The 26,393-nt window shown below is 38.7% G+C and overlaps 1 protein-coding gene and 1 pseudogene across 1 annotated transcript; both read right to left on the bottom strand.

The window, feature by feature from the left end:
- Positions 1-401: 401 nt before the first annotated feature.
- LOC121234224 (protein NRT1/ PTR FAMILY 3.1-like) lies at positions 402-3,561 on the bottom strand. The gene is made up of 4 exons (XM_041130088.1): positions 3,359-3,561; positions 2,745-2,962; positions 1,608-2,167; positions 402-1,415 (listed from the first exon to the last, which is right to left on the bottom strand). The coding sequence occupies exons 1-4, from the start codon at positions 3,486-3,488 to the stop codon at positions 488-490; spliced, it is 1,836 nt and encodes a 611-aa protein (XP_040986022.1). The 5' UTR covers positions 3,489-3,561; the 3' UTR covers positions 402-487.
- A 2,085-nt stretch (positions 3,562-5,646) lies between these two features.
- The window catches only part of LOC121234230, a 31,957-nt pseudogene continuing 11,210 nt past the window's right edge, over positions 5,647-26,393 (bottom strand).

Below are 26,393 nucleotides of genomic sequence, written 5' to 3'. Positions count from 1 at the left end.
AGGCTCAATGCTTAGAGAAGAGAGATTGAAAGCTTCGAATGAATGTTGTAAAACTTGCAATAATATGTTCTAAATTTGAAGATCCCAAATGAGCTATTTATAGGCATATGAGACTTCATTTTTAAATTTAAAAATATTCATATATTAAAGACAACGCGTCATTCACTTTTTAAAATTTTCAAATCAAAGTTTTACTTTCTTGAAATTGTCAAACAAAATCTGAGTCTCTCTGATCTCTCTCTGTCGTGTTTGTGTGTACTCATCCCCATGCAGCCATGCGCAGGCAGTGGCTGGTCATTTTTGGATGTGAGACATGTTGTATAAAAGAGATAAGTAATTAAGTTGGAAAACTTGTTTGTTTTCCTTGCTTCACTTAATTAAATAGAAGGGGATCAAGAATCAAAAATCAAGCTTCATTCTGCTACATTATTTTAATCAAGTAATATCTTACATATCCACATTAACCCAAATTAATCAAGTATTGTCATTAATTTCTTGGAAGCTCTGCCTCTTCATCGCTTTTCTTATCCGAGACGAAAGATGGGATTTTATCTTTAGTCAGCTCCACTACTTCCTCCGGTTTGCATCTCTCTTCCAAGGGCTTGTAAGTATAAAACCATGCACATACCACATAATACAAGAGATTTATGACTTGGATTCCACTGACAAGCCAATAATAATACTCCAATCTTCCCCTATTGAGGTTCCTATCAGGAAGCCAGTTGCTTTTCTTGCCTGAATACTTATGAACAAGTGAAACCATCAATGTGCCTGCATAATTTCCCATGGAAATTGCTATCCAGTAAAGAGCAGCTGCAGAGCTTCTCATGCTTTCGGGTGATTGGTCGTAAAGAAACTCCATGTGCCCGACAGACATGAAAACTTCTGCTACCCCATGGAGGCAAAACTGAGGCACCAACCAAAAAACACTTATTGGGATAGTTGCTTTTGGATCATCCAATAAGTTGTGATTGGCTGCCACTGCTTTTCTTTTGATTTCAACAAATGATGCGACAACCGTGGCAAGAATGTTTACCGCAAAGCCTACACCCATTCTTTGCAGGCATGTGATGCCTGATGAGTTTCTAGTGAAGCGACGAGCAAAGGGTACAAAGAGGCGTTCGTATAGAACAAGGCCACTGAGCATGGTTACGATGCCAAAGATGGATAGAGTGGCTGGAGGGATTTCGAAGGAACGGGACAAGTGACGATTCATGGAGCGAGCTTGTTGAATAGTGAAACTATGTTGGTGTGAAGATGAGGCGACTAGTAAAATTCCTGCTGCCCATATAGGAAGCATTCGGATTATGGATTTCAACTCCTCCACTCGATGGACTGTGGCAATCCTCCATAAATTTGGTGGCTTTGAATCTGTTCTTTCGCCATCTGTTATTATGGCAGCTTTATCAAACCACCTGCAGCAGTCATATACGAGCCCAGCAGTTTAACCATTCAATTGATATGTGACATGTAGAATTTCTATTCTTTCGTCTATATTATCATGTTATTCTCAACTCATTACGTACAAATTAATGATTCATGAAGTCACTTCGATTGTAAAGCATGCTTAACATTTGAAATGATGTTATACAACGGAGCATGCTTACCTGAATTGATTTGTGTGTGTAAGCCTTCCGTGCAAAGAAATATCAGCATCGAGTTCTCTATTCTCATACAAGAGAGCCGAGTCTACTGGTAAGGCTTCTTTCCTCTTTTTCGTGGCTGCAACAACTACCTGAGCCATTCTAACCAAAGGGCTACCCCCTGGTTTTAATCTTTTGTAAAAAGGAGAACCCACCAAAAAGGCTAAAATTGACAAGGCCATGGCTATGGTTGGGACTCCAAGACCCCAGCCCCAACCCACATTATCTTGGATGTAAACTACAATAGTTAGGGCAGTCAGTGTTGCCATTCCCATGCAAAAGTAGTACCAATTAAAGAAATTCCAACGTCGAGATGCAACACTGGATTTGGTCATGTCCAGTTGGTCTGCAGCAAAGGTAACGACACAAGGCCTAATGCCACCCAAACCGAGAGATGTAAGAAGGAGAGAGATGTAAAGGACCCAAAGCTGCGATGCTGAAGCTTCCTTGCAGTTCGTTTGACTCGGGCACTGTGGTGGGTGGAACATTGGCAGTATTGTTGATATGGTTATGCTCACCAATCCCTGCGAGACTTGAAAATGTTCTTCAGTTTTACAAACAATGACAAATTGTTAAATGTTAAATCAAATATGCTTTTTTTCTTTTTCGAAATTGAACAAATGTTGGTGAGAGTGGTTTAAGGTTTAATGATAGTTACAAGTTCCAAATAGATAAGTCAAGGGCAAATCATTTGTAAAAAAAGTGAGTCTCATTAATAAAAAATAATTTTTTTATATTTTTTTTAAAGTAAGATTCACTTTTTTATAAAGCCTTACACGGACTCTATGTTATTAGAGTTTGTACAAATCATTTCTCGTTAACTAATATATAACAAGAGTTTGGCTTACCTCCAGTAACTGTATAAGTGACATCGATTGAGTGAATGAATGTATGGTTCTCATCCGTTCGTTTCTTAACAAGATGCATCCACTGATTTTTTTTACTAGATGTAACCAAAGCTAGTCATAATACATGAGTACTCTGACTCACAAGGATATTAAGCAACTTGATTGACACACACGCGCATAATATGGTGGGCTTTACTGTACACTTGTGACTCATTGTACGGTTGTTTTACCAAGGAATTGAAGAGATAGATACCAGTTCATAGATAAAGGAGCCGGCCATGATGGTCCAAAATCGCCCGGCAAAGGAGTCGGCAATTAAAGCACCAATCAAAGGGGTGAAGCTGGCAGTTCCACCAAAGTTGGTGAGGGTGTTGGATGCCTTTACTAGCGGCATGTTCAGTTCTTGTGTTAAATACGTTATCATGTTGGCATGGAAACCAGTTGTGGCGAATCTGTCGCACATTTCATTCGCTGTTTTACATGGAAAAAAAAAATTAGTTAAATGTACTTCAAAATATACCGTGGGAGTGCGCAACCTCTCCTTTCAAATATCACCAACTTTCTTTTTTCTTTTTGTTTATGCGTTGCAGTGAGAATCTGAGATCACAATGTGTAGTTAGGGGGACTCGTGCGCTTACAGATTCATTAAAATAAGTTGGGTCACTCTGATCTCTCTCTCTCTCTCTCTCTCTCTCTCTCTCTGTGTTTTAGAGCATACAGCAACACCACTCAAGAAGCTATATCGTACGTCCCGGTTAGAGAACACCCCCCCCCCCCCCCCCCCCCCCGCGGTTAAAAAAATAAAAACAAGGCAAAGAAAGAAAGTTGCACGACTTTAACACGAGTATTGGAATAATGCGAGCATACCAAGGACGAATGGCATGGTTTTGATTCCTCCAAGCTGCCGCTTCGTCTTGTTTTCATCCTCTATCTTCTTTTGCTTCTCATCATCAGCCATTTTTTGTGTGTCCAACTCCATCTGTAACGTGGTTTTCATACTAGTACTAGTACTCTAAACGGTAGGACAATATATAGTGGAGCGATCAGATTGAGGACAGAGGAAATGGCAGAGGCAAATTTTCAGAGTGGTACTGGGGACCCACGTACAGATTGCCTCTATTGGTATGTGACGTGGTGTCTTATGTCATATATATTTGTTTTGTTTTCATTCATGAGGTTGTGCCTAATCAAATTAATGGTTTGAGTTTTGCATGCAATATGCCCCAGATGGACAAAAAAATCTTGTTTATTGTCTATCTATCCCCTAATCTGCGCCACACATGTTTCAGATTTCTGGATTTCTTACATCCTCTGAATTAGTTTTGAGTATTTAGGTATACATATGCATTAGACGAAAGGTATATATCAAAAGGAATCTTTGATAAAATAGCAAGGGTAAAAAGACAAAAAAAAAAACATTACTTTCAATCCCATCCGTGAGTTTTACTTTTGGCCTTTGGAGTAAGTTGGTTCAGCTAAGAGGTAGATGCGTGTGTGGTATTTTAATGCATAGACGTCTCTCTCCAACATGATCGATCTTGAGCACTGCTCTGTCTCTTCACGTGCGAGCATGCGCTATTCACATGTACTGAAAGCCTAGCTAGGGCGTCGGGGGATGGCAAAACGGTAGCCGAGCAATAACAAAAGCCTATATAATGTAGCATTTAATCATGAATGCTTGAAAAGAATTTAATAATTAATAGGATATCTACTCACGACTTTCTTTCTCTGTGAGTCCTGTAGATTTACATACTTTTTTCTAATGTACTATGGGCCACCACTTCTCACGTTCATAACATTACAATGTAACTCAAGGTCCCAAAACAACTGTAATAATTAAAATCATACAGTCAAATAAATTAACAAATTGGGAAATCTTTCAAAATCTAGTAGAACTAGATTTGTAGCTATGTATGTATGTATGGATGGGAGCTTTATATATCAGCTGTGATTTCGGCAGTACTACTTGGAACTGTCAGAAGACAGAAAACACTCTGGATTTTATCATCACTTGGAGGAAATTATATTGAGCAGGAAGGCAACTTTTCCTAATTCCAATGTTCCCCCATGATATGAAAAGGACAAGCAAGTAAAGTATGAGCCGAGCTTCCTAATATCATAATATCATAAAGCTTTATAATTGCAGAAAAGTTAAGAGACCGTGGTGGTATTGTGGTAGGCTGGTAGCTGCCACTTTAGGGTCATGCTCGTGATTTTTGCCAATAGAATGACGTCCCCTCTTACGTACGTGAACAGACTCAGGACAAACAAATTTGGACATGTCCCTTCAGAACAATACAAATTAGAGAAAAACATAGGGTTGATCATTTCGGAGATGGGCGTCTCCAAGAGGTGAAAATGCCAGGCTGCCTGGTGCTGTCCATATCCAAGATTGCTATGATTTTGAGGGGATTGTGTTTCCAATAAATCGTTATGATAATGTATGATTTTGATTCAAAATGTATAATAACTATTTACATAGATATATATATATATATATATATATATACACACACACACAGTTATGCATCCAAAGAATGTCCAGCATATATAAATGGTGGCAGGTAGTTTTTAAAGGAATATAGAATATGCTTGTAGTTGTAAATTCAATATCCATATTCTAAATTAAAATATCCCAAAATGATTTAGAACTTGGTCAATCAGCCATAAACCCCTAGCACCTGCATATTTCTCATATATGAACTCATAATAATCTATGAACTCCAACTAATAGCCCATACCATGCACGTAATTTTCCAAGGTTTGGGATGGGCAAATTGCAATGGCACTGGAAATTTACAACAGGGAAAAATTCATAACCATTTATTTCGGTATTTCACTGAAAATGGCCTTTTTCAGCTAAAGATCTTTTTCTGCCTACATATTGACTTCAGTACTTCGCCACAAATCCTTTGACTTTCACTTATGGAGTGCGGTGACTAGTTCCAAGTTCAAAACGGTTGTTTTTTAAGTTCTTTCATTGATTTTTTTAGGAAAGTGTAAAAAGTAGGAATCTCAGTCCTAATAACTATGCCTAACTTTACTGTAAAGCCTGTTAAAACTTTATCAAAGCTATATCAGCAATGCCAACTCAGTCAGCAGGTCTTTTCTGAAAGGGAAGCGCATGTGGCCCCAACTCAAAACGTACGATGATGTTTCAGAAAACTGAGATTTGATCATTAAATAAAAGTGAATTACACAAACATACATCATCGCCAGTTCTCTCCTAAAGAGCCAGGGTGCACTGCATTAAGAATACAGAAGATGAACACCTATAGCCATCACAAGGGCCTTGGGAGCTTGATGTAAATGTTACCGTTCATAAATGATAAAACAACAAAAACTATGGACGAGTAAATAGGAAACCCAACCTGGGGTCACTGAAAATATTAGCTGCTTTGTTGGGGGACAGGAAGAGAGGAAGGGGTATTGTCCGTCCCACCAGAAGTAATTGACTTGATATGCAAACGGGCCGACTCTAACATCTTTCCCATCCCTATCTTGCACTACACATCCATGTAAAATTTATGTAAATACCAAACATGTCATCATTGACAGCTACAGCTAAAATCCACTCACATATTGAAAGACAGAATGCACAATTATGACCGATCATGAAAAGCCCTAGAAAACATTTCAATCAGATATGTACCAACCTCGTTGATAGTCCCTGACTTTATCTTGGATTGCATCAAACACCATTTCTTAAAGTGAACACCTGCCAAAGTTACCCCTCAGTTCTATTAAAAACTAATTTCCTTTACTTACAAAAAAAAAAAACCTAACTTCCTGAATAGTGGCAAAAATGCTTTATGTTAAACTAAGCCATATAAACTAGAAGCACCTAAATCTTGCCATAGAATGCTACAAGATCTGCAAATTCATGTCAAACCCATATGCAGAGCTACATGTTGATCTATGGCACCTTTATCAAAAAAAAAAAAAAAACTCTGAAAATATATTCCGTAGGTTAACATATTATGGGGATGAGGTGAACTGGTTAACCAGTTGAAATACAAAAGAGTGCAGATGCTTAAAAGTATAATGATAATAAGAATGATAATGGTGATAGTGATAACTATAATAACCATAAAACCCAGCTCAAGAGCCAGTGGATGCATCTATAAATTATGAATAGAATGGGAAAAACACTTGGGTTTCCAGAACAATCAAGGACAGATGGTGAACAACTTTGCAAACCAAACTTGAGTCGGATTCAATTTTACTAATCTATTTTTTTATGACTAATAAATATCATGCAAAAGGCAAAAAAAGTGCGCAAAATGTATACAAGAGAAATACCTATCTAGAAATAGGAAAATATACAAGAAAATCGTGAAAGTTAAGCCCATGAAAAATCGTGAAAGTTAAGCCCATGAAAGTCTAAAGCAGCAGCCCAAAAGATGAGAGCATTGAAAATTAAAAGTTTCAGCTCCTCCAACATCATTTATCAGTCCTCAATTTTTTTTCATTTCCTTCCTTCAAATACACCACATAAGCTAAGTATAGATCATCTTTCACACTGCTGCAATTTGTGGACTGCCAATTAATCCTCTCAAAGATAAACCCTCCCAAATTTCCACACAGCCCTTAACTAGTATAAATTTAAGCTCAACTCATATAAACTCGTATAAGTTCATAAACTTTATCTTCTATTATATCTAAATCTCTAACGAGAATTTTATCATTTAAAAGATAAGAGAGAACCATCTTTATAATGTGATGGCTGTTGTTTAAAACCTTATGAATGCGACTCTTGTAATAGACATTTATATTTTTCTATGTATAGGTTTATATATAAACTAAAAAAGATACTCATAAAAATCCAAAATTGAATTATCTAAATTTATACACAAGGTCATGAGATACAATATACATATAATATTTATAAATAGAAAAATATATATGATTTATTACAAAGACAGTTTTTCTAAGTTCATAAATATAATTTATCCAATGAACTTGAACAATATAAGTTCAACTATAATTAAGTAACTAAACACTAACATGAAATTTTAAAAACGTATAAGGTTTTTGCAAAGGTATTTAGTTTATTTGAGAAAATAATAAATTAATCAAACAGCTCATAAATAAACTCTAACTTGTTAAAAAAATATATGAACCGAGAGTGCGAAAAAAAATTAAAGAAAGTTTAAACATTTATTATTCAGTTTGACTCTACTTGATTGCAGCCCAACTGAGAGCGAGGTACACATATCTGTTCCTCAGTAAGTTCATATATCTCCATGGTAACTATGAGCTTAGCCAGCTTAGATAACATAAAAAAATTGTTTAACAATAAATTAGAATACGATAAGTAGCCTTTAGTCAAAGTCTTCGTAATTGACCATGGTGCTGCCAAGAAATCTGAAAATTTATTTAAGATTTTAATATTATCTTCCCTCATTGGATTTTATAAAGAGTAGATGGGGAAGCAAAAGAAGGATATTTCTGAAACAACAATATTAGTTAACTGAAAGCATACCACATTTTGGACTGAGTGATCGTAGATCACAATTGGCTAAGGTAGCAATGAATTATTACAAGATGTCAGTGGCAATGAAAGAAAGAAATGGGAGGCAATCCAATACTTACCCGCTTTTATATCAATAGTAACAGAGTTTTCAGCATTTGTCTCCACCCACCATCTACAGTGGACCTGATGCAACACCAACAAATTAATGTCCCTATAAAGCAGATAAAGAAACATAGCATAAAGAAATCAACCAACAGTTTCTTTTACAAGTCACAACTTTATTAAGACAAACAAAAGGATGTTTAATTGCCAAAAGCTTTTATGCCAAATACCCCTAGTCTACTGTCAAGTTGAAGTAATTGTCACAATAAATCTTAACAATTAACTGATACTAGGTCTCCTATTTAGCTTTTTGTGTCGAATTCCTAGTTTGCCACAATAAAGCCCTTTTAGAGAAATGGTTATGGCACTACCATCAGGAAGGGGAGATTGTGGAGGGCTGTGATTGACTCCAAATACGGGAGTGCTTTGGGGGTTGGTGTTCTAAAGAAGTGAGAGGTGCACATGGTGTGGAGCTGTGGAAATACATTAGGAGTGGCTTGGGGGTTTTTCCAAACACGTTAGTTTTGTGGTTGGCGAGGGTTTCTGGGTCAGTTTTTGGCATGGCAGTTGGTGTGGTAGCATGGCTCTTAAGGTTTCAATCGCCGTCCTCTTGCAGATTGCCCATAATCAGAACGCTTCGGTGGTGAATCTTTTGGACAGCTCTAGTGGCTCTCCACAGTGGAACGTGAGTTTTCTTAGAGCTGTGCGGGACTGGGAAAAATTAGTGCTATTTCCAATCGGTTCAGCTTGCTGTATGCTACAAGTATTGGTAGGGATGAGATGGATAGAATGATTTAGATTCATTTTGAGTTCATTGTTCGATCTATGTACAAGGTTTTTTCACGCCAAAACCATAATCCTTATTCTTGGAAGTGGATATGGAGAAGTAAGGTGCCTTCAAGGTTGTTGCTTTCTTTAGTTGGAAAACCTCTCTAGGAAAAATCCTGACTATGGACAACCTGAAGAAGCGTTGGCTAATTGTAATACCTCAAAGCAGGATCCGAATGGAACATCATGTGCCTGTTGCACAGTCTCAAACACCTACAAGAAAGCAAAATTCTCATCATTGTTCAATAAATTGGAGACAAAATAATGAGCATACGAAGATATAGAAAATCAACAATGCCGGAGTATGGCTACTGCAGCCAATAAAGATAGGCTTCAGAAATGAGAAAGAAAGTTGCAAATTATTTTCAGAAAAATACAACTCATGCACAATGGAATTGAATGGATGATTTAACCTCTGCTAAATTATAGGAAAAGTAAATATGGTTATGGTGATGATGATGACAAGACAACTAAGTATGTTGCAGACAGGAGAAAGATACATGCATTACCAGCAATTTCTTGTCTGGCAATAGAAAAGCATGCTGGTACTCTGTCATGGCTGTATCTGGCGGGCACATCGGACTGCTACAAAGGGATCTGAACTTTATCTCTCTGATTTGACCATCATATTCATCTGCAGCATGCCACTGTCCCACCTGGAGAAGGGATAAGAGCAAGAATGAAATCTCAGGTCAACAGAAATTAAAGACAAACTCCTAGGGTCAAAAGTCTCGCACTTAATTACTTAAGACTAGCTTAAACTCCAGTAGCCTTGGGTCAAAGGAACATTGCTTCAGGAAGTCCCCACACCCAGTCCACCAGAGGTCCTGATCATAGCTCAAAAATGCATCCAAGTTTGCAATCAATCCATTCGTTAATATGGATACATGAATATCGGACCAGCTGCAATCGATAGGCTAAAGTTTTTCTGTTCAACCTTGCATGGGAATAAAACAACACAATGTAGACAGGAGTTCCATTCAAGGAATTAAAGCTAGTCATCTAGGCTGAAATGCTAAAAGCAATCAAATGTGACAAAAACCAACTTGAAGCATTCTAAGAATGTGTATTATCAGTAAATCTGAGGGGTTTGGTGCAGAATTATGAGAAAATGACATCTCCACATAAAAGTCAGATTTCAAGGCAGAGAAGGCCATCTACACCTTCGGTTCAGGATATTAGGCAATTAAGTTTAATTGGAATTACTGTCTGAGAAACCAGAATATAAGATAGATAATTGCAATATGAGAAATGATATAACAATAAATTAATGCCTACTTAAGAATTTATAAATTAAAAAATATAAATATAAATATAAATAAATAAATAAAATAAAATAAAATATAAATCCAAGGAGTAATTGGAGAGGGCAATGAGAAAACTATATAATTTCAAAAGATTCAAAAGGAATTATGACTTTTTGTAGTGACAAAAAGGGATTAACATGTTAAAACTCCGGTGCTTAACCCTTCAGGATTCAGCCAATGACTTCATTTGCACATAGACCAATGTGCATTGAGATGATATAAAACCAAATGCGCTTGGGTTTTAAAGAAAAACTTTTGTATAAGACATGCACATCAGGTAAAAGAAAACAATCCTCACATGTTACTATCCTAACATGGGCCAAATTTAGGAATTGAATTATCGGTAGAAAAACAGGATACTCTAAAAGCTCAATGGCAGACAATGTACAGAGGTGTACACAAATGATGCCCATTTCGCTGTTTTGCTGCATATAGAATAAGTTTATTTCATAATTAATTTCATATTAAAAGCAAGAATAAAATAAAACATCTAACTTTTGTCACAACTGGTTTGATTTGACTTGCACTTTCATCTCCAAACTGGCAAACTCAGTTTATAGGTTAACTCTTTCCTCGAGGCAAGGCCAACTTGATTCCTTTGAGGTTCATGTTCAAGTAGATCACATAAAAAATTAAGCTAGGCAAAGCCCGTTCAATTCATTGAGAGACCAGACGGTCATCAATAGGTGCCACTCTTGCATGCATCCCAAGTACTGGGCCCAATTTTACTAATAAGATTTGTTTATAAAAAAAAATAAAAAAAAATCATTGAGATCATGCTCAAGTGCATCCTGCAGATGAAAATTGCGTACTGCAAAGCCTTTTTTTTTTTTTTGATAAGTAAGATATAAACTTTATTGATGTGAATGAAATAGGCATATACCTAGTACACAAGAAGTATACAGTTGAACACCTAGATACATTCTAAGAGCGTTAAACTAAAGATAGGAATTCATGTATATCATCCCCATTTAATACAATAGCTGAAAACCAAAGCAATAAAGTGTGTAGAAAATAATTCTTCAGCTCCATCGTTGTTCTTTCCTTGTCTTCGAAGCATCGCATATTCCTTTTCGTCCAAATACACCACATGATACACAACGGAATCATTCTCCAAACTGCTGCCACTTGATGACTGCCCTGCAATTTCCTCCAACAACCCATCAGCTCCACCACTCTCCTAGGCATTACCCAAGCCACACCGACCCGTCGAAAAATCTCATCCCACAACCCTCTTGCTACATCACAATGTAGTAAAAGATGATCTACCGATTCTCCATTCTTTCTACACATGTAACACCAATCCAATACAACGCATCCTCTCTTCCTCAAATTATCCGTGGCTAAGATCTTCCCAAGGGCGGCATTCCAAACAAAGAAAGCAACTCTAGAGGGCACTCGAGACCTCCAAATGTTCCTCCAAGGGAATGAGGTGTGATCCTGTGAAATCAAAATTTTATAATACGCTTTTACTGAGAATTTCTTATGATCCTAGAACCTCCATTTCAAGCTGTCTTGTTGCGCCATAGTAGACCCTAAAGAATGTAACAAGCTGAAAAAATCTGAAACCATAGATAATTCCCAATCATGAATATCTCTATTAAACAGAATATTCCACTGATGCGAACCATGAGCAAATAATCGCACTTCCGCCACAGAAACGTCATTGTTAACTGCAATACGATATAAAGCTGGAAACACCCTTTCCAATGCATGATCTCCACACCACACATCCCGCCAAAAACTGATTCGGTCACCCTCACCTGCGACAAAACGAATATGATTTACTAAAATAATCCACCCCTTCCTTAGAAACTTCCATAGCCCCACTCCATGCCCCCCTCTCACTTCTTTAGAACACCAACCACCCCAATCAACCCCATATTTAGCATCTATTATTTCCCTCCACAAAGAACCCTCTTCCATATGATATCTCCAAAGCCATTTCCCCAACAACACTTTATTAAAAGTTCTCAAGTTACACACACCCAACCCCCCATACTCAACTGGAGAACATACTGTCTTCCAATTAACCAAATGAACTTTCTTCTCCTCCCCTAAGCCTCCCCATAGAAATGCCTTGAAGAGTTTCTCAATTCTCTTCACCACCCCTGCAGGCATAGGAAAAAGGGATAAAAAATAAGTGGGGAAGTTTGTAAGGGTACTCTTGATAAGAGTGAGACGACCACCTTTCAATAGATACACCATTTTCCATCCAGCCAACCTTTTCTCTATCTTTTCTACCACCCCATCCCATATAGCTCTACTCTTGAAAGTAGCACCTAACGGAAGACCCAGATATTTCATTGGGAACAAGGACACCCTGCAACCCAGAAGACTTGCTAGATTGCGTATATTAGGGACCACACCCACCGGAACCAGCTCAGACTTGTCAAGGTTCACCTTAAGCCCTGATACTGCTTCAAAACAAAGTAATAATGCACGCAAAGTTTGGACCTGACTCCTATCCGCTTCACAAAACAACAGAGTGTCGTCTGCAAAAAGAAGATGTGAAATGATACAAGAGCTACCAGAGCCATTTCCCACCTGAAAACCAAATAAAAAACCCCCACTAACAGTAGCCTGCAACATCTTGCTCAACGCCTCCATAACTATGACAAAAAGAAAGGGAGATAATGGATCACCCTGTCGCAAACCCCTCGAACTATGAAAAAAACCTACAGGAGTGCCATTAACTAGCACTGAAAATGGGGCCGTTGAAATGCAAAAACGCATCCAAGAAATCCACCTATCTTCGAAACCACACCTCTTCAATAAATACAAAAGGAAATCCCAGTTCACATGGTCATAAGCCTTCTCCATATCTAGGTTGCAAAGAATACCTGGACTTCCCTCCCTCAATCTAGCATCCAAACACTCATTTGCAATGAGCACCGAATCAAGTATATATCTCCCATGAATAAAAGCATTTTGAGGCTGGGAGATAATATTTTCCAGCACTAGACTAAGCCGATTAACAAGGACCTTTGAAATAATCTTATAGACACTGCTAATCAAACTTATTGGGCGAAAATCCTCAATATTCGACCCCCCATATTTCTTTGGAATGAGTGCAATAAAAGTCGCATTAAGTGACTTTTCAAGCTTTTGATAAGCATGAAATTCACTGAACACTCGCAAGACATCACCTTTCACCACATCCCAACAAGTTTGGAAGAAACCCATTGAGAAACCATCCGGACCCGGCGCTTTGTCCTTAGCCATACCAGATTTGACCTTGAAAATCTCATCTTCCACAAAAGGTCTCTCCAATACACTCACAAGTTGCGGATCAATTGCCTCAAACGGTAAGTCATCAAGCTTCGGCCTCCAAGATAATGGTTCAGTAAGCAGAGTCTCATAATAATGTGCAATGTGACTTTCTAGATCAGCCGAAGAAGATAGCACCTGTGTACCTGAATGTAACAACTCAATCGCATTATTATGTCGATGAGAATTAGCCATTTTGTGAAAAAACTTCGTACACCTATCACCCTCTTTCAACCAGAGGGCTCTGGATTTTTGACGCCATGAAGTCTCTTCTAACAGCAACACCCTTTCCAACTCTGCCACAACCGTTACTTTTCTCAATAACTCCTCCTCCGAAGCCCTTCCCAATAATTCCTTACCCTCCAACTCCTGCAACTCCTCCATCAAAATAGACTTTTGATTGTCAATGTGACCAAAAACTTTCAAGTTCCATTTCTTCAGGTCTTGCTTTAGAGCCTTCATCTTACCTGCAAGAATAAAACTCGGAGTGCCACTAAACTGGTACGAAGTCCACCAAGTTCTCACCATCTCTACAAACCCGTCCACCTTAAGCCACATATTCTCAAACTTGAAATACCGGCGACCCCCTTGAATGCCACCACAATCTAAGAGGATGGGAAAATGGTCTGAGCTGACTCTAGCTAACCTTTTCTGACTAACTTCTGGATAGTAGGCTTCCCATAACGGTGAGACAAGAAATCGATCCAATTTCGACCAAGCACGGCCATTAGACCAAGTATACTCACCACCCACCAAAGGGAGGTCCATAAGATCCATATCAAAGATGAACTCAAAGAATTCCGCCATGGCCAAAGTGTGTCGATGATGCCCCGATCGTTCACTAGGAAAACGAGTAATGTTAAAATCACCCCCCATACACCACGACACATCCCATAAAGAGTGTATTCCCGCCAACTCCTCCCACAACCGTCATCTATCTCTATCTATGTTAGGACCATAAGACCCTGCAAAAGCCCAAATCCACCAATCGCTCACATTTTTTAATAACACCGAAACCGAAAACTCTCCAACACACTCCTCAATCGCCTCAACCACTCTTTTATCCCACATTAATAATACGCCACCTGATGCTCCCTGAGAGGCCAAATAGGACCAACCCATATAAGAACATCCCCAAATACTACGCACAAAACTTCTATCAATAAAACCCAACTTTGTTTCTTGCAAGCATATCACATCTCCCTTCCATAATCTCAATAGCGCTTTGATCCGAAGGCGTTTGTCCCTATCATTGAGACCCCTTACATTCCAAGAAACGATCTTAGGCTTCATTAAAACTTAACTTACCCCTCCCTTTTGATCTAACCCTTCCTCTACTCCCCTCCTTGACATCATAATTGATGGAGCATGTTAAGCGTTTAAGTTCCCTATCTTGTTTTGCAGCTGATTTCGAACGGCTAGCTTCAATAGCCATAAGAAGGGCCATAAATTGTTCCTCATAACCTCCAAAAGAGACCCCAAAAATTTTCTGTAGCTCCCTTTTTAAAAATCCAATTCGTCGAACAACTCCCATAATCACTGGGAGGGAGTGTACATAAAGGAGTAAGAGCCCCCTCTTCCCCAACACTGTTATTGGGAATCACCGAAACATCCAGCTTATTTGTTTCACCACTTAAAACCATATTATTAAGAGGAGAATCATCCCCAGAAAATAACTCATCAAGTCTACTCATCACCAAAAGTGGAAGACCACTCTGAACCACATCACTGTCCCGCGAAAACACCTCACCGCAAAGAGACATCTCTCTATCCCTCAAGCCAGACTGCTCGTGCACCACTTCTGGGACTTCGTCCACCCCACACAGTTCCGATAGTCCATTCTCCACAAACGCAGAAGTTAACGCCAGAAACTCCCCCTCCTCTACCTCTTCCCATCGGAACTCCTTTACCGTCTCACCTGAGTGGTCGACCGAGGGTGTCGGCAACTTCTGTGCCGGCAGGGTTGCCAATAATGCGCTTATCGGCGCCACAGGAGCAACATGACCCTGGTCCAAAATCTCGGATCCGAGTCGAATCTCCTTTTCCGTCTCACCAGAGGGTTCGACCGAGGTTGTCGGCAGCTTCTGTGCCGGCAGGGTTGCCGGTAATGAACTTATCGGTGCCACCCGCTGTCCCTGGTCCGATATCTCGGATCCGAGAACCTTCCCCGACCCAACTGTCTCCACTGCCCTCCAGGCCTTCACAGGGCCTGATGCCTGACCCTTGCCCAAGCCCATCGCTCTGCCCAGACCCATACCAAGCCCACCATTTCGGCCCACCACCTCCTTACCTTTAACGCAGCGTTTTAGATAATTTATTTCATCTAACACAATGCCGATCTTCTCCCCCAATCCAGCTAACATCTTCAAAATGCTTTCCTCATTTAGCCCCGCCAATCTGCTTTCTGCTACACCATGCCGCTGCACGTCCTCAGAGATGGTTACACCTGACACCACGTCTAATGCAGCACGATACGGTACCTTCTTTAGCACCTCACTGTACGACCTTACACCTCCTGCCCACGATGATGGAGCACCTCCCTCACCTTTGTTCTTCTTCAGCAACTATCTGGATATCAGCCATCTCCATTAAAATATTAGCAAGCTTCTTCCATCCCTCCCCCTTCCTTCCTTCCGAAATCACAAGCAATCATCTCCTCTTATCACAACCAAATTCTGAGATGGAGATAAAACTACCATTAAAGTTACGTCCCTTCCTCACTATTATCACAGTGTCCCCTTTTCTACGAGTTCGCAGAAACTCCCGAGTACCCAATGTTACTGCACACTCCTTCACCATAGAACCCAGCCAACCCAGGGTTTCCCAATCCACTGAAATATATTTCACACCACGATGACTACTTTCTATAATCCTCCACCACCTTGCATTCTCCTTTCTAAACTCAAACAACTTCTGATCAATGAATACCTCCTTGCACAACCCCATCTAAACCAACCCACAGACAATACAAACCTAATGATTTAGAGAATACACTAATCCCCTCAAGAAGGAAAAGCCATTAATGAATCACTACCAACAGAAGGAAAAAAACTAAAACTGTACGGAGAGAAACTAGAGAGAGAGACATATACAAGAGCATACTACTGCAAAGCCTTAGGACTTGTATGCACTCATAAGTCATATAAGTTAACCTTTCCTACACATTTCAGGATGTGCTAGAATATGAACAGACATGTACCAATACATAATTCATTTGCTGGATATTCAAGCAAATGAACACAAGAAAATTTCATTGCTCCGCCATTCTGTCTAAAAATCAGACGGGGGGCAAAATAATAAAAAATGGGTTCTCAAAAAACAACATAATGTCCCTTAGGATGATTACAAATGCATCATGATACAGTAATCAAATCTAATTACCCAATTCTATATCACTAATAAACAAAAAGGATGATGAACATAAGCTAACTTGTTACTTACAACAAGATTAGTATCCTTCCGAGCTGTATGATACTCATTTGTAAATTTTGAATCGTCATTCAACAATATATTAAAGAACTGCTCAGCTGTGCATGGGTAAACATCCTGTATGGAAGATAAGTTAATTGCATGCTAATAATACTAAGATGAGCTAATTTTTTTTTAATAAGTATACTAAGATGAGCTAAATCTAAGGGGTAAGAGTAAAAACCATGCATACATTCAATATATGGACTAAAACTTCTTCCTTAATAAAAGATTGAAGCTTTCCAGTTTTCAGAACACTATCTTCTGGAATTTTAGCCTGTGTTCCACTTCCTCTAACAGAGCTGCTGTGTGATCGCAGAGCTGACTCTGCCTTCTCCTATATAACAGTAACATGAGATCACATGTACCATTCAAGCAGCATATAGTTAAAAGTATAAAATTTGAAGGCAAACAAAAAGAAACCCAGCTTCAGCGAAATAAAGAGAACGGGGAAGGAAATTATTAACTAAAAGGGCAGTGCATTATAAATATTTGGAAAATAAATCCACAACACTTTCCACCTAAGATTCTCTGTATAAATTATAACCAGTGAGCCCTCAACAAATCTTTTTTAATAAATAACCCTCAATCAGTATACTATTCAATAACTACTTAGATGTATCCTTATCCAGCTACAAACTATTTGAGTTAAGATGTTTTATGGGGTTTTGGGAAAGGAAAGATAAAGACTTGAATAAAAATATTATTAAGTTAAAAGTATTGTTAGAATATAATCTTTTAATATTATTTTTGTTTTGGGATTTGAGAAAGTTTGAATTGTTTTTTGTGGTTTGTTTGGAAGTTTGGGAAAATCGTAATGATTAGGTAATAATTAGATAAAAATGTTGAAAATTTGAAATTTTGAAATTGAAATATGTTTGCATTTGATTGGTGTTTGGATGTTGAGATGGGATGGGATGGGTTGAGACCATCTCAACATCCAAACGGGGCCTAAATTATCACTGGATAGCAAAGTTCATCACATATGATTTTAACTGGAACATGAAAATTGAGTGCAGCTAAAATCTAAATTAAATAACTAAATTCACCTCTTCCTATCAATTTAACTTTTAGGACAGAGTGATATAACAATGTATTAGAGCAGTAATCTTGAGTTCAAACACTAACTCCGCTTTTTACCCTCACATTTCAATTAAAAAGATAATAACTTGGAATCAGAAATAACTACTTCTAAAAAAATAAAAACATGGAGGAATGAGGACTCGAGAGGGAGAAGTTTCCAAATATCAATAGAAAAAGAGCTCTTTCTATAATCCTTTCCCATATAAATCATAGAGTGCCTGACCTTCAGCACATTTTGGACTAGGGAATACAGCTCTCACTGGTCATATATTATGAAAATTGAGTTTATGTTTTAATCCTTTTGATCATTCATTAAGGATTTTATTGATGAGAAATAGGCATAGCCCAAGTCAACGAGACATATACAAGATTGAGTTTATGTTAAGCATGATAGATTAACAATTTAGACTCAGTGGCCTTTCTCTTTTTGCTTGTTTGGTTCCTTAGCCTTATTAACCTTCAAAACCAAAACCAGTTCTAAGTTTCAAAGTATTGCAAAAGTTATCAATCAAAGGTTAAGAAACTACCAACGTTAGACAATCGTATGATTCCTGCAAATATGTACTAGTGATTTAGTAACAAAAGTAATTAATAAGCACAAAGGAACAGAAATTCTATTTCAGCACGTTTCATCAATAGTCTATATAACATACAATCTTCATTAGATCCATCTAAAACTACATAAGGAGTAAAGCTTTTCATGGTTTATGTCATTTATTTTGGAATTGAGCACATGCCAAAATGAGATATCCACAAAGCCTAACAAATTTGAAGAGCCTCCTATTATAAAACCGCGGTCAGGGTATTGTACAATACCAAAACATCACACTAAATAATGTACGGCTGTTAGTAAAATGGGCAAATATTCCTTTTAACATTAATTTTTTTATAAGTAAAAATGTATTAATGTTAATAGGCGTAACCAAGTACACTAGGTGTATACAAGAGAAAACACCTGGCCCATAATAAATAGCCCCTAATGAACATCGCCCAAGACCTTTTAACATTAATTAAATGATATTTACTCCTTTCTTCAAATTTCAAATCAGGCTCCATCTGCTGTAAAGTCAACAAGATGACTAAGCTCTTACACATGCAAATCCTTTTAATAGAGGATATAGAGAACTTATAAAGCACAAGACCGACCTTTTTCTCAGCTTCTATCATGACATGGATGTTCTTCGCTGCACACTGTAAAGCTCTTAATGCATGATTCCTGTTCCAAAATGATGCAAATTTATATCTGACTCTCCCTGAAAATGGCAAAGAAAAATGAAAGCCATATAAACACATCTTAAGAGACCAACTTATCTGAAAAAGGATCAAAACCTTGAATGATGGATGTTTTCCTAAATGCTTAAACTGCTGGTTGGGTTACCAAACGAAATGCTTAAAGTTTTACATTATCAATGCTAGTTGCACAAGTGCAAATGTGATTAGAGGGACAATCAGGAAGAAAGCAATATAGTTCATAAACACTGCAGATCTTACATGCAATCAAGATTTTAACTGGAAGAGGCACTTTTTCAGAAGCTGCATGTAACTCAGGTCTATTGAGTGAATCTTATGAAATGATTCATTATTAATTACAAGCTGAAAGAAGAAAATTAAAGATTAGGAAGGAAACATACAATCGACACGCAACCCTAAAAGCTAAAATGAAAGCATAGTCCTAAAATCTGCGCCATGTAAAAGTGCATGGCTAATTGACTTCAAATAACAAAGATTTAATGTAAGAAAACTCACTAAGGATAATAATTTACGTGAGAAACATGAGGGAAGCAATGTATAAAAGCATTTAGTCAGCACTAAAATCAGCTATTTTCCTATTTTTGTGAACAGATATTGTTCAATTCTCCTGAATACAAGAAACTAAAGTTTCAGGCATAGTCTTTTCCTATCTTTTTCCACATTTAACAAGGGAATTCTTCTTGCACTCCACTGTATCAGAAATTTTAAGCTCATGCAGAAGACTGCAACCTGCTGAAATGTAGATCGTAAAGAAGTCACCTTCATAGTACAGTTTCTCAATCATACAAATTTTTACAACATTTCAATGGAGATCATGTCCTCAAGAAAATCATAAAGTTTCTTTCATGAGTGGACTAGTTTTCAGTATTTTGAAATACTAAAAATAAGCCCACTCTTATGTGTGGATAATGACATCAACATGGGCATCCCCAAAAGAGCCACCAAAGCTGTCATTTGAGCAAGTTCTAAACAAGCAATATCAATTATTATATTTATAGTTCAATATGAAAAACCAAGCCAATAACTAACATCCATCAGGAGTGTATTCGGTCGATGGACCACTCTAGCACCATATTATAATTTGACAAACAACCCACAAAATACCTAAATCCATCACATCACTAAAAATATCATAATTTCTTTCAAGAGAAAGAGAAAACTATGATCCATAAAACCGATATTTCAGCATCTTCATCTTATTTTTTTTAATATATACATAAATTATATATACGCCTTCATGCATTCATAACTAATCACTGACCATCAGGGCTTCCCAAAGGAGCACACCATGTCCACCGGCACCCATGCGAAGAATAATGTTATAGCAGGATTAATGAATGCATGTTGACTCCTTCGTATCTTCATAGGTGGGAAAAAAGGAAAAAGAAAAAATAAATTTACATATCAAATGAGCATTTTGTACCATTAAATTATCAAGAGGGAGGGAAGGGGGGGGGGGGGGGGAGGGAAGGGGGAGGGGGAGGAGGGAGAGAAAGCATACCTCATCTATATCTTTAAATGGTATAATCACCTGTCAAATGTAAATAGAAACACATGGCTAGCATGAATAATGTATTCTTCTAACATTGCATTTACAACCTTCAAATTAAATGATTGGCCATATATTTAGTAAAAAAAACTTATCCCGATTACATGTATCTAAAAATTTCTGAATGAAGGATTAATAACATAAGATTAAGAAGGAAGACCATTAACATAGCTTGATATAAGAGTGGATAACAGACTTCGCCTATTTTAATAAAATTCTTATTTACTGATAAAAAAAAAAATGAAAGTAGATAACAGACAGATTATAAAAAGCAGTAAATAAGCAGTGGTTCCTGGAGTCTGAATAACAAATTTCCTAGCTTCTTTGCTCACTTCACCTGGTAGATTGGATTATATTGGTATAGGCTACAATTTCAACGTCAGGATCATGCCACTAGCTTCCATGAAGCTTTCTGGTAATAAATGCCTAGCAGATCCAAGAGCTTGATATAAAATAAAAGCAAGGTCAACGCTATGGATTTCTGAAAAGTTGGCAAATAGCCGGTGAAGAAAAAGGTCACTAAATGATGATATTCATTTGAAAAAAGATGGAGGTGATCTGGGACACTTTTTGGGTTTTGCACTTGTTTGGGAGTTATTTGATGGATGGGTGGTTTGGGGGGTTTAAATATTTAAAGTTTATAGTTGACAATTCAGATTTGGTCTTGCCTGGAACTTGATGGAATACCATTAGAAGACAAGAAGAAGATAAATCCAAGTATCACACCTAATTCCCTAAACATACAGAGATTTTTTTTTTCCAAATCACACCTCAGAAACAATTGCATTACACAGAATAATTATTGGACAATCCCATTAAACTTGCTGCTTATTCAATTGTGAGCATTGCATGGATATTTATAGTAGAAAAAACAAAGACTTAAACCCAATCCAAACCGGACTTGGATTTTTTGAGCTTCAACTACCTAAGTCATAACTAATTACTTACAAAACCATGAAAAAAAAAAACTAATAACATAACAAAAGCCCATAATAGGAGCCAATGGACCAGAAGTGATTTTAGAAATCTTAAGTTCTAAAAATACATTTGTCCGCTAACATTTATAGAACAGAATTTTTTTTTTTTTTTTTTTTATAAGAAGAATTTTATTGATCTACATAATTAAGCAAGGCCCAAGTACACAGAAAGTATACAAGAGATGAACCTAATTACAAGCTAAGTGCTGTGAAAAACAGCATAGAAGTTAATAAAACTAGTCACATCTAACCTTGTCTATAAACCCATCGACTTTCAGCCACATGTTCTCAAATTTAAAATATCTCCGCCCCTCATGAAGACCCCCACAATCCAACAAGAGGGGAAAATTATCAGAACATCGCCTAGGAAGGCGTTTTTGGCATAAGTTAAGGAAGTAAGCCTCCCAAGAATGAGAGAATAAATCTATCCAATCTGGACCAAGCCCTCCCATTAGACCAAGTGAAGTCTCCCCCAGAGAGGGGAAGATCAACCAAATCCAGCTCAAAAATTAGAGTTGAGAAGTTAGCCATGGCGAAGCCAATACTAGAGTCCCCTGACCTTTCACTCGGAAATCAAGTGATGGTAAAGTCCCTTCCAATACACCACAGGCCATCCCACCAACTACACAAGCCAACAATCTCATCCCAAAGGAAACTTCCATTACTGTCAACATTTGGCCCATATACTCCAGCAAAGCCCCACCCAAAACCATGTTCCGCATTCTTGAAAGAACAAGCCACCAAAAATTCGCCAACATACTCCTCCACCAAATTAACAGCTCTCTTATCCCACATCACTATAATACCTCCTAAGGCACCCTTGGAAGCAAGAGAGACCCATCCCGTATAAGAGTAACCCACAAACTTCTTATTATATTTCTATCAACAATCTTCAACTCCGTCTCTTGCAAGCAAATTACATCAACCTTCCATTTACGATTCAGATTCTTTACCCAGAGGCGCTTGCTTTGATTGTTTAGCCCTCGAAAATTCCATGAAAGAATCTTGGGCTTCATAAAACACCAAGATTCGCCTTATCATTGTGCCTCCCCCTACTGGCACTTCCTTCCCTTCAGTTGTAATTGATGGTACAAGAAAGTCTCTTAAGCTCCCTTTCTTTTTTAGAGGCAGATCTAGCTAAAAGGGGTTTTCCTACTTCAATGGTGATAAGAAGGGCTTTAAACTGATCCTCAAAACCTTCGCAAGAAATCCCTACACAATTGCAAATTTCCTCTACCTTCTGAAGAACCCAATTTGACTGTAAACCAGCCCTTAAAGACGCTAGAGGCAAAAAACAGATGGGGCTAGGCTCGTCCCCAGAGTCCTTCGATTTGTTTAAAGAGACACCAACCCTAAACTCCTTGCAAACCAACTGCAGTTCAGACCCATCCACCCCATCAACCGAAAGCACCTCATCTTCTGAATGAGACCCATACTCTTCTTCCAAAGTACACAAGACCCTAGAAGGGCCCTCATCGACAATTGAAAAAGGGCCTATAACTTCAGCAACATCATAAGGAGATGACTGAGGGCAATCAAAAAGTCATGAGGAGCCATCATTGCTCTAAGGATAGATAGAAGCTCCAATCATAGCCAACCCAGCTGAAGCCGTCATCTCTTCTATTCACCCCTTCTAAGGCCGTAAATTGCTCCTCGTTGTGAACCTAGAGGTTGCCGGCAACCAGCGACCATTTCTGAGTCGACGGTGAGTTGTCGACGGCCTGAGGACAAACAAAAGCCTCATTCTTAGCCAACCCAACTGAAACGGTAGTCTCGTCACATTGGTTGTACCCCCTTACCACAGTAGGGAACTGCACCATGTTTGAAGACGAAGTGTTGCCAGCGACCGGCAACCCTTTCTGTGACGGGTCGTGACAAGGTGCCCAAAGCAACCACCGGCAAGCCTGAGTGTCCCCCTTCAAGAAGCCTCGAACCCGCGATGGTCTGATCAACCCTCCAATCAAAGTGGACTGGTGAAGGAATCAGGCCCCCAATGTGCAGGCCCGGCCCACCAGACTTCTACCCTTCCAGCTGAGTGGTACTCGGGCCCAGCCCATTAACATGTCCTGAGCTTGCTTTAGCCCACCACTCAAGATGAACGGGTTTTAGTTTACTTGCCCCCCGCTAATTGGGCCTGGTCCACCAGATTTCATCCCTCTCACATCCAGCCCATCAGCGCAGCCTATGTTTCCTTTAGCTTCCCCACATGCCCAGGCAACCCAACACCCAAACCCATAACCAGACCCAAGCCCATATCTACTTTATACATCAGGTCTATAACATTCCCCATGACTCCCACCAGCTGAGCTCTGACAGCCCATAGTACCCCTTCCACTTTTCCCACCTTCGAGCACCCGTCAATGTTCCCCAACCACCCTTGATAGACTACACTAAAGGCCAAATGTCCACCGATGGAGAAAGCCTGCAGGCATTGTCGTCTTCTAACTCCTTACCTCTACCTTCGAACCCATATTCCGATTCCTGCCCACCACAACAGAACTGCTCTCTGTTGGAAACCGCGCCGGTGACCTCAACACCGAGGCACCATTTGGAGGGAAGGACCTCTCCACCTTCTTCCCACTACCAGACTCCCCTCCACGAGCTTTGGAAGGGTCCTGCACACCGTTAGCACCTTGGGGAGGATCCTGCCCTCTGTTTGCATACTCAGAAACAAGGGCTTTGACGCTAGCAAGCAATCAAATGTTATGTACAAATCCTTCCCATCCCCTACCCTTCAAACCTTCAAAGATCACCAACAAACCCCTTCTCCTGCCATTCCCAAATTCTGCCAGTTGCAAAAAAGCAACCCCTGGCATTAAATTGACATTAAATGGTGAGGACTCCACTATCCATCCCCATTTTTCTGAAAAATGCTTCACGTCGAAAAAGTTCTAGGCATTCCTTGATCACCTTTGCCACCCATAGAGCCGACGACCCACTTAAAGAGATAAACTTGACCATCCTTCTGCTTCTTTCAGTGATACGAATGTTGTATCTACTATCCACCCACTTTCATAAAAATAAAGGTTTTTTATTCTACCTGCAGCCGCCTATCACCCTCCATCAAAGTAGCAGGATAAGAACAATAAACAGAGAGGAAAATAGGAAGAGAAAGGAATGGAATGGAAGAGAAAAAAGGAGTGAGAAGCGCTGGTGAGAAAGGAATTAGACTGAGAAAAAAGATTAACTCTGGCGAGAAGCACCGGAGCTGGGATTACATACAAACATGAGGACCCACAAGAGAATACGTACAGACACAGAATAAGTACAGAAATTAAATATACCAGAAACTTCCTAATGCAAATAAAAATTAATTTAAGACTAAATACTCAACAGTAATTAATGTAACATATAGACTGTGTCACTTCACTCTGTGAAAAGCTGGATGAAGCTATGCCATTGTCATGTGCCAAATGAATCAAGCCACTCATTTTCAACTAGTATCTATGATGACAGAATAGCATTTGTCCCGTATCCTGCTCTGTTATGTGCAGAGTACATAAAACTCATAAGCTATTAAGCTGAGCCAAATCTATACACAAATTTGTGCCCCAAAGCACAAGTTAATCAAACAAGTCGAGCACATTAAAAGTGACAAGTTGATTTGTTATCTGAGCTCATAAAATCAAATCTCTCTAGTGAAACTTTACTGATTCCTTAAATGAAATAATTTGCTGGTACAATAGTAGGAAAGAAAAATGGCCGGCTAACCTTCATCTGCTTAGAAAAAACATTTGAATGGAAGCAAATGCGCCATGCAGAGACATACATTCGACCATGATACAAGAATGACCGCTCAAGTGCACAAGAATAACTATGCTTGACAACCTGAAACAATAACTCAGTTTGTTAGGCATGTAACTCTCATACAAAGAGGTGCTATTTGAAACTTCAGGAGATTAACATTGCCACAACAACAGAGTTTATGCAACTTGCCTCATCTGCAGGGAGATTAAATATTGTTTGAAGAGGCTGCAGCTTTTGGTGAACCACTGTCGGCCCTTGTTTATCTACGGAAATCCTTCTTTGAGCATTAGCTCCAGCATACCCATCCATAGCCCTAACAGTAAAAAATATAGATAATTAGGGCATATGAATTATAATCATTAGAAACCAATGCCAAATATAATAACACCAATAATAAATAAAGGGTCTAACCCCAAGGGGTTGGCCCAAGTGGTCAAAGCCTTGGATTTGGGGTATCACTCCTTTCAATGTCCAAGGTTCAACACCTCATGCGTGCAAACAATCCTTTGGGGCCACACCCCCTGGTGAAAAGCCAGCGATTTAACTAATTCCATGCAGGAAAACTTTTGAGGGTGAGGTGCACGGGACCGGGATATTCTCTACAGGGCTGGGTCCAAAGGGCCCCCGCCTTGGAGAGTCAGACCCAGCCCTGTAGAGGTTCCCCAGCATCAAAAAAATAAAAATAAAATCAATAAATAAAGGGCCCTCCCCAAAAACTCAATATGAAAAGTGAAATAGGAAGCATAGAAAATTGTCATGTCCAAGCATAACAAAAGCATTATGAAGATCCAAGTTTTTTTTATAATTGAAAGAGATTTTATTAATACAAAAATAGGCATAACCC

The sequence above is a fragment of the Juglans microcarpa x Juglans regia genome, chromosome 1D, assembly GCF_004785595.1.
Source record: "Juglans microcarpa x Juglans regia isolate MS1-56 chromosome 1D, Jm3101_v1.0, whole genome shotgun sequence".
Classification (NCBI taxonomy): Eukaryota; Viridiplantae; Streptophyta; class Magnoliopsida; order Fagales; family Juglandaceae; genus Juglans; species Juglans microcarpa x Juglans regia.
Note: the sequence above shows the minus strand (reverse complement) of the source record. Positions and strands in the feature narration are given on the sequence as shown.

Bases quoted from the DNA above. Each gene is read 5' to 3' on its own strand.
- LOC121234224 (XM_041130088.1), bottom strand. From the start codon at position 3,488: ATGAAAACCACGTTACAGATGGAGTTGGACACACAAAAAATGGCTGAT. The intron at 2,963-3,358 runs GTATGCTCGCAT...CATGTAAAACAG, and splicing joins AACCATGCCATTCGTCCTTG to CGAATGAAATGTGCGACAGA. The intron at 2,168-2,744 runs GTATCTATCTCT...CAAGTCTCGCAG, and splicing joins GCTCCTTTATCTATGAACTG to GGATTGGTGAGCATAACCAT.